At 48.2% G+C, this 9,125-nt stretch overlaps 1 protein-coding gene across 1 annotated transcript in view; it reads right to left on the minus strand.

Annotated features, from left to right (window-relative positions):
- P2RX7 (purinergic receptor P2X 7) overlaps positions 1 to 3,462 on the minus strand; it is a 35,533-nt gene extending 32,071 nt beyond the window's left edge. The window contains exon 1 of the mRNA XM_025045505.1: positions 3,282 to 3,462. Within this exon, the coding sequence (XP_024901273.1) occupies positions 3,282 to 3,400 (119 nt within the window). The 5' untranslated portion in view covers positions 3,401 to 3,462. The remainder of the gene's footprint in view (positions 1 to 3,281) is intronic.
- Between the last annotated feature and the right edge of the window lie 5,663 nt (positions 3,463 to 9,125).

Raw genomic sequence — 9,125 nt, forward strand, 5'->3', positions numbered from 1 at the left:
AGAGACCCAGCCCTAATAATACAGTTTGAACATTTATAGCTATCTGTGTCTGCAGACAGCTCCGTCTCTTCCGCTGCCCAGTGATGTGACAATAATTCCCCTTTGTGGCTTGGTGGCTAACCTGAGTTAGGTTTCTGTCACGTATCCAAACAGTTCTGACTAATACAGACCTCCTCAGTATCCGTCTACACACTCCTGCAACCCTGGAAGCTGGGGCCACTTGACCCTGCCTGCCCTATAGCCCCTGCTCTTGACTCTAGATCTAAACTTGATTGTGGGGACTATGAGAAACTGATCAGCCTCTTGTCTTATTTTCTCTGTCGCCAGCCCCTACCTTGTACTCCAGTCTCAATAACTGAGGCATTGTCTTACTTCACTATCCTGGCCTTTTGCCTTTTCTGCTCTAGTACGGACAGCCTCTGAACCTAGAACTCCATGGCCAGAACCCCCTCCCCCGCCCCCCCGCTGCTACATCTCCTGAATTGTATCTGAGCCTGTCTAGACTTCCGGCTGTGGTCTACATCACTCCTATTTGATGCAGAAAACCTCCCGGATCCCTGTGCATCATGGGTCTACCCATTTAACAAATGCCCAACTTGCAGTCACGTCAGCCTGAGACCTCACAGCACAATTTAAGGCAGCAGTTCCAAAGCTATGTTCCATGGGACTTCATTCAGTGAGATGCAAATCTTCCATTAACATAAGGGAGGAAAGCAAAGCTGGCAATATTTTTCTTCGGTTTTAAATTTTAAAATATAAATAATGGAGAAGCGTCTTACATGGTTACCTTTTACAGTCAGCGCTTAAAGTAAAAATTGTGTCTCATCAAAATTGCCCTTGCTAGACCCTTACATTGTGCACAAAGAGCAGCAAACAGACCTTCCAACCCTCAGTGGGTCCATCAGAGCCAATTTTCCACCGGCTCTGGAACAAGTTGCTGTTTTTCCAGTTTTGCTCCAGGTGATGGTGAAGAAGTTGGCTTATTTTCAGGAACACGTTGGATGAAAACTATGTATGTAGATTAAAAGGGAGGGTGGCAAAACGCTCACTCTATGAGAAGCATGTGGGAACAGAGACGGACTGAGGGAGCCTCAACAGCAGTACCCCATCTCACACCTAGTCCAGGCACCCGGCCGCTGGGTCGTGGCACTGTTTAAATTGTTCTCCCCCTTTATGCTCCCGTGGGACATGCGTAACTGAACTTGAGAGAATTAAATGCATGTCAGGTAAGATTTCACCATGTGAAAGACAAATATTTATCATTGTAAGGTGTTCTCATAATGATCTGTCCTTATATATGTAATAATCTGCTTTTAAGAAATTATGTGCTGGGCCCACGAATACCAGTAAATTACATCATCTGTTACGTGGAATCGTGACATATGATCTATGTATTGATACACAAGGGAGCATTTACTAACTATGCTTTTTATCGTTGGTTCCGTGATATCTGAGCACATGTCTTATTTTAGAATTCTAACATGTGTGTTTATTTTTCAATATTTGTTACATAGTAAACATGAATCAAATAATGATCATCCTGATAATTAATATTAATAAGAAGAATTAACATGTAGTAAGGGTTTGCCATATGCCAAGTATTTTTCTAGTAGTTTGGTATTTATTAACTCATTTAATTCTTACCACAACCATCATCCTCATTTTACAGATAAGGAAACGAAGGCTCAAAGAGGTGAAGGATTTTTGAATCCACATTTTCAGATCTCAAATCCCAAGCTTGGGTGCAGTTACTTTGGCCGTCAAAGGAGAGGATGTACTGTATATCTAAGCACCTATTATATTCAGAAAGGTCATTTTTAAAAATAGCTACCGTTTGTGGAGCTCTTACGCTGTGCCAGGCATTGATAAGGGCTCGCATGCCTTTTCTTGTTTAATTATCCCAAGAGCTGTATGAACTGATGCAGAAACTGAGGCTCAGAGAAGTTAAGTGATTTGGCCCAGGAAACTTAGCCAGGATTATAAACTAGGTTGCTCTAACCCTTAGCTAGTAAACTACACCATCTCCCTATATCAATGCAAGTTCTCCTTCTCCTCCTCCTCCTCCTCCTCCTCCTCATCATCATCATGAACAGCAAGGGGACATTAGCCATTAGGCAAATGTGAGCAAAACCACCAGCAGATACCACCTCACATCTCACTAGGAAGCCGATAATTCAAGACAGGCAATAGCAAGTGTTGGTCAGAATGTAGAGAAATTGGAGCACACGTTGCTGGTGGGAATATGAAGTGGTACAGTTGCTCCGAAAAACAGTTGGGTGGTTCCTCAGAAGGTTGAAAATAGAGTTACCAAATGATCCACCAGTTCCAGAAAACTGAAAACACGTTCATGCGAAAACCTGTACACAAATGTTCATAGCGGCACTATTCATAGTCGCCCTGACCTGGAAACAGCCCAAATGTCCACCGAAAGGTGATACAGCCATACAATGGAATATTACATGGCGATAGAAAGGAATAAAGTACCGATACATGCTCCAACATGGATGGACCTCAAAAACGTGATGTCACGTGGAAAAAGCCAGTCATAAAGGACCACATACTGTTCAAGTCTATTTATACGAAATATCCAGAAGAGGCAAATTCATAGCAACAGAGAGCAGGTCAGTGGGTGCCCGGAGCTGCAGGGGAATAGGAGAACTGGGAATGACGGCTAAAGGATGTAGGGTTTCTTTTTGAGGAGATGAAAATATTCGAAAATTGTGATGATTGCACAACCCTGTAAATATACTAAAAACCACTAAGTTGTACACTTTAAATGGACGAGTTATGTAGTATGCAAATTATATCTCAATAAGCTGCTTTTAAAAAATAAAAGAGCGAAGGGGCCCTTTCTGACACTGGATTGGACCTCAAGGGACATTTACAAGTCTGGTCCTAGTCCTCCCCGAGGCAGTGATGACTCACGTAGTTGCCAGCATTATCACTAGGTGTGCCCCGACTCCTTGCCTCCTCCCTGGAGGTCCGGGGTGTTGCCCCGCATCTCCCCGCCTCCCCCAGGCATGCCCTGCCCAGTTCGTCCCAGCAGGCCTGGGGCAGAACGCAGAGTGTCGCCCCCGCGTCCCGAGGCTTCTTCCCGCAGCAGACGAGATCCCCTTCCTGCCGCTTCCTGTCGCCCTCTTCCCACCAGCCTGCGCGTGAGGCACATGTCTCAGGCTTTAAACCCACATGGAATCCAGGACGTGCGCCAGATGCGGCACCTTGAGGTTTCCCATGCTGTCGACTACTGCAGAGATTTGGGGTCATCCCCACACCCCACTTACCTAACGTAGGAAAAGACGATCATGTGGAAGATCCACTTAATGGTGCCATAGTTCACGCTCCGGATCCGGGTGACTTTGTTTGTCTCATAGTGGAAAACATCACTGCAGCAGGCTAGCATGGCAAGAGGCCTCTGCCCACTCGGCTCGGGGCTGGACCAGGGCTCAACTTTCCCAGGCTGGCCACAGCAGGCCCACCAGTACCAGGAAAATGAAATGTCTTGATTCTTAGGAGGAGCCTTTTAAGTTTGAGTTCCTCCAATGATGGCAGAGTGGGGGCGGGCCCTGGCAGCTGGCCAGATGTGGCTGTGGATAAACAAGAGAAGCCAAGTCCTGTGGGCCTGCCTGGCAGATGACCCTGCCCCAGCCAGCCTCCCCCAGAAGCCTGCACAAAGATGGTGTTCAAAGGAAGGGCATTTTTAGAATTTTATTTCCCCTTTTCCTTTCGCCCTTTTTGACTCATCTCAGTTTGGCGAAAGGGGCAGTCCTTCAAATGTCAGGAGGCCCAGTGCTTCCATTGTGCCTTAGTGAAGGGCCCGGACCGTTCCATTGCCTCAAGCCCCATTCAGAGACGAATCGATTCATTTCTATAACCCTTTGTTCAGCCCCAGATGTCTATAAACACACGCGAATAGAGGTCTCCCCGTTTTTCTCTTCCTCCCCCTTCCTCACAACATGCTGGTCTGTGGATGGGGGTGGGATCAGATTTGCTGATAAGGAGCTGTGGGGGGTGGGGACTTTATTTCTATGCTGGACATTTCCTGCGTGACCCTCTGGGTCCTCTCTCCGTCTTGCCCTGTACCTCGGGGGCCCACCCCTGACTTAGGCCGGTCAGCCTGAGACCACCAGGAACAAACTCGCCGTCCAACAAAACCGAGTTTCGACCCAGTCAGTGATGCCAGAGGAGTCGTGGGGCATCACCAAAACAGACAGTTAATCTAGGGTTTGGGGGAAGATGGAGTTTCGATTAAATTTAAGTAAAAGCAGGTTTTGACAGGCTCAAAGCAAAAGCAGGTTTTGCATGAGATGGTCAACTTCGGATCTAGATTGCAAAGTGGACCCAGTGCCCTGTATCCTTGGAAGCGATAAAGCTGATAGATGTCGACTGTCGTGTCCCGGAGGCTGCTTCTCTGTGGCGCGGTGACCCAGCTCCTCCAGGCGAAAGTGGAGTATTTCAATTCTTACCGATGCAATCTCAGAGAGCAGAGTTTCTGACGTCTGTGATCTTAAAGGCTGGCGTTTCTCAGTGAGTCAGAAAGCAGGAGTCACTCAAGGACGGAGGACGTTATCACTTGACAGCTACAGAGAAATATTGTTATTTTTGCAACTCGATTTCTCAATTTCTGCTCTTCCAGCGTGCTAAGTGGCCAGGGGGAGTCTTCCTTCTCCAGTCTGAGCTGAATGTTACCTTCTCACCCATGTGCTCCGGGGCCCACCCCCCCACCTCTCGGCTCCCAGCTCTGGAGCCTCCTCCCAGTTGCACAAGACAGGGCCCTGGGCACCACGCCCTCTCGTCCCTTCGGGCCTCGGGCTGAGAGGGCTATTGCCAGCCCCCGGTGACTCACCATCCCTTATTGCTTTCTCCTAACTCCACTGACACGTTTATAAGTGGCCCCGCCATTAGTTACCCCGCCGGAGTCCGCCGTCACTTTTCTGCCGGGACTCTGAAGGTACGATAATCTTCATCTGTAACAAGAAGACGTCCACAGGACTCCCATTATGGCAGTCCAGCCTGGTGGTTAGAACATAGGGCACTGAAGGACTAGCTGCCTGGTTTCCAATTCTGGTGTCACACCTTACCACCTCTGTGACTGAACAACGCTGTTTATGCTGTTCATTCATTCATTCATTCGTTCGTTCGTTCCCAAGAGCACCAGCCACTAGCGGATATAGCAGTGAACAGGCAGACCACCCAGATGTCCATCAACAGATGAGTGAATAAACAAAGCATGGTCTATCCACACAATGGAATATTATTCAGCCGTAAAAAGGAAAGAAGTATCGACACAGGCTCCGACATAGGTGAACCTTGAAAATGTGCTAAACTAAAGAGGCCAGACACAGAGGCCACGTGTGGCGTGCCACCCTTCATAGGGAATGTCCAGAACAGGCAAGTCACTTCAATGCTGCCCTTGCCACCCGCCCGAGACGCGTTCTTTGTCCTGGTCTCTCTGTTGAACTTGCGCTCTCCCCTTTCTGCTCCGTCGGCCGTCTGTCCGCGTCCCCCCACACCACCCCGAGGAGACCGTTCTCAATGAGCTTACCGACGAATTCTCGGTCGCTAGCTTTAGCGGATATGTTTTATTCCTTATTTTACTTAAGCTTTGGGACACGTTTAACCCCGTGACAACTCTCTTCTTCTTGGAGCAGTCGTTTCCCGCGATCCCCACGTCTCCCTTGAGTTCCATCTTCTCCTGGTTCCCCATTTTTACCTCTAAGACTCTTGGTCATATCTTTCTTTCTCTCTTCTCCCCTCGACTGTCAGTTCGAGCGAATTCTGCCTCAGCATTTTTTATGTTTCTATCGTTCAGGACAGGACAGGTTATGCTGCAGTAACAAGCAATACTACAAATCTCCTGGCTTAAAAACACCATCGGTTTATTTCTCAACCACACTAAACGTCAGTCATGGGTCACCCATCTCTGCTCATCGTAGTCACTCAGAGACCAAGGCTCGAGGAACAGCCACTGTCTTGAACTCTTGAATGAGAAATCTGGCGGGTCTTACAGCAACATTTAAAAGTTCTGAGCTAGAAATAACACACTGCCTTCTCGCTCCTAACTCGTTGGTCAAAACGAGTCAGTTGTCCTTATCGAACCACGAGGCACCAGGAAATACTATCTTGCCGAATGTCTCCCATGTACCTAGAAACGGGAGAAGCAAAAATATTTGGTGAACAGCATGAGCGACTTTTAAATCTTCTTCCTGGGAAAGATCATCCTCACAATGCTTTTATGAATCACCAAATGCTGACACCCAGTGCAATATACATACAATGTCTTATTGAATTGTATAAGAAAAGAGAAGCACGTATGTCCATGGTGTGTTTAACGGTACATGGAATATAGCTTGAAATGGGACCTACTACATAATTCGGGGGCCCAGTGCAAAACGAAAGCGTAGGGTCCTTTATTTAAAATTAAGAATGTCAAGATGCGACAGCAGGACATTAAACCGAGCTCAGGACCTGTCTAAGCGTGGGTCCCTGTGTAACAGCAGAGGTTCCGTGTCCACTAAGCTGGCTGTGTCTAGAAGGATATGCAAGATGGTTTGGGGGAAGGATCTGGGGGATTCGTCAGTGTTTGTCAAGAGACTTGTTTATCTATCACCTTTATGAAGTTTTCCATATGCATGCATTGCTTTTTTAAAAAATCCCTGATAGATTTAAAAAATCTATACCTCCAGATCGAACCTGTCTTCTGAGCTTCACACCTCCATAGTCCATGAACCTCCAGACCTAAATATCCCACAGACACTTCAAACCACATCTTCAGGAGGGATCACCTTCCCGCAAGATAATGGTGCAAGGAATTCCTCAGTCAAGGGGTGTGTGTGTGCGTGCGTGCGTGCGTGCGTGTGTGTGTGTGTGTGTGTGTGTGTGTTTCTGGTTACAGGGCAGAAAATCAAGTGATTTTCTTCAGCAGAAAAGGGAGATTTTTTTAGGAACCACGGGCAGGTCGCAGATTTCAAATGCAGGAAATGTGGCCCAACCTTGCAAGAACCTATTAATAGACTCAGAAACAGCGCTGCAATGAGGTTGCTCGTTCAGTTCGTCTGAAGCTGCCGGCTCCCCTCTGCCTCTCTCTCTGTGCACCCAGCGTGCGTCCCTCTAAACGCTGGACTTCTTGGCTTCTCTGAGGGCGTGTGGCCCAGTGAGGCTATCGTGGTTCAATGCCCACCGTTCAAGTGAAAACCCCAGGTCACGGACCAAATCCAAAAGAATGAATCTGATTGGTCTAGCTATGCATCTCTGTGGAAAATGGAAGGTGCCAGAGGGAGGGAAGGAGTCTGCCCAGAGAGGGGGCGTGCGGCATGGTGGCGGCTGGGGTCGGATCCCTGAAGGACACCAACACCGAGGACACTGAGCAGGGGCAGCAGGGGAGGAGAGGAAAACCAGGAGGGAGCATGTACCCGGAAGCCCACGAGTCACAAAGACACCAGTGGCCTCAGGAGATATTAAGAGATTTAAAGCTGAGAGATTAAAGGGCACAGGTGAGGGAACTGACGGATAAATCAATGGAACAGGACGGAGCCGAGGGTTAAGCACAAACACGCGTGGGAACTTCACTTATGATGAACGCATTTAAAGTCAAGGGAGAAATTACTCAAAATGTGATCTCGGAGCCATGGGCTCGTCATTTAGAGGAAGTCGGTGGAGGGAGGAGGGTGTGGTATTCTCACTTTTCATATTTAAAAAGATACGTAACTGTTCGAAACGTGAGAGAGTCATCAAATGGGAGCGAAATCAGCTACACAAAATGGGACGTTCGAGTCACCGATCCGTTCGTGTCAAGCGGAGATAACTGATGCTCCCGGAGATGACGACACCACACTCTCACCTGGCTGGCGCTGGGTTCTTCCTCCCGCTCAGGCTCCGTATGGCCTGGGATTTGCAGCGATGACACTGTGGTACCAGACTCTTCGTCCCCTCTGGGAGTACAGTATTTCAGCCAGGATTCACCGTAGTTTCTCCCTTGGGAACTGTTTTCCCTGCTAAAACAGCATTGTGGAATGTGTTTTTTCTCCTCTCTCTTTCTCCATGGCGATGTCTCGTGAACATGTGTTTCTCACCCCGCTCCTCCTTCTTTCTCATCACCTGATTCTTATTATAAATGTGTCTACTGCTTAGGGATGTCACAGTTAGGAGAAGGCCCAGTGCCCCGGCATCCAAAAGTGTGTTTCTCCGAGTTACCTTGAGCCAGTGCTGTCTGAGAGGGTGACCGCTAAACCACACGTGGCTACTTAAATTCAAACGAGTTAAAATGAAATGCACTTTAAAATTCGATTCTTCAGTCACCCTACCGCAGTGTTCCATATCCACATGTGGCTAACGGCTAAGCGCGTTGGACCGTGAAGACAGAGAGCATGTCTGCCATCGTAGAAAGTTCTGTCATGCCACACCGCTGATGGAATATGCGAGATAGAGGAAAAGGCGGGTTCAGTTCAGGGGAGTGAGGAAGTACAGGAGGGGCGCGGTCGGATGGCATCTGTTTCCCGTGTGAACTAAGAGGCAGAGCTGCCGGATAGAGAGAGAAAGAGGGGGCCGAGGGGTAGGAGCTTCGATGAGAGTGAAGAAGATTTAAAACGGTTGCTATGGTGAACAGAGGACAAGAGCCAGAAGAGAGAGCAGGAATTCCAGGCGGCCTTGAGTAGTCTGAATGCCTGAGGTTATGACGGGCCTGGGGCCTTCCACCTGCAGGATCCTCCTCCTGCCTCCGCATGCGGAGACCCACCGGGTCTTGCCACGGGGTCCAGGCATTTAGATATCATTCAGGGGTTTAGAATTTGTTATCACTGAGATTTACTGCGTTTCTTATGGTCTTCTCCATTTGTTTCTGAAACTGTGAGCAAAGCTACATCTCTGCCTCTCCTGCCTGAAGGACCTTTCCCAAAGGCTCATATCCCTTGCCAGCCCCACCCCAACACAGGAAATTCCTCCGTGACTCAACCCAGGCACAAGGAATAACTGGCTTCATTCCGTTTATTCTGGGTATAATTGCTCTATCCGTCTTATGGATGCTGGATTTCTTCTAATCCCAAAATCTCCCCTCCACTCCACTCCATTCAAACCCAATACACATGCTCTCCTTGGGAACCTTCGAAGTCTATTCTGGGTCAAGACAGTTG

Source organism: Pteropus alecto, unplaced genomic scaffold (assembly GCF_000325575.1).
Source record: "Pteropus alecto unplaced genomic scaffold, ASM32557v1 scaffold213, whole genome shotgun sequence".
Classification (NCBI taxonomy): domain Eukaryota; kingdom Metazoa; phylum Chordata; class Mammalia; order Chiroptera; family Pteropodidae; genus Pteropus; species Pteropus alecto.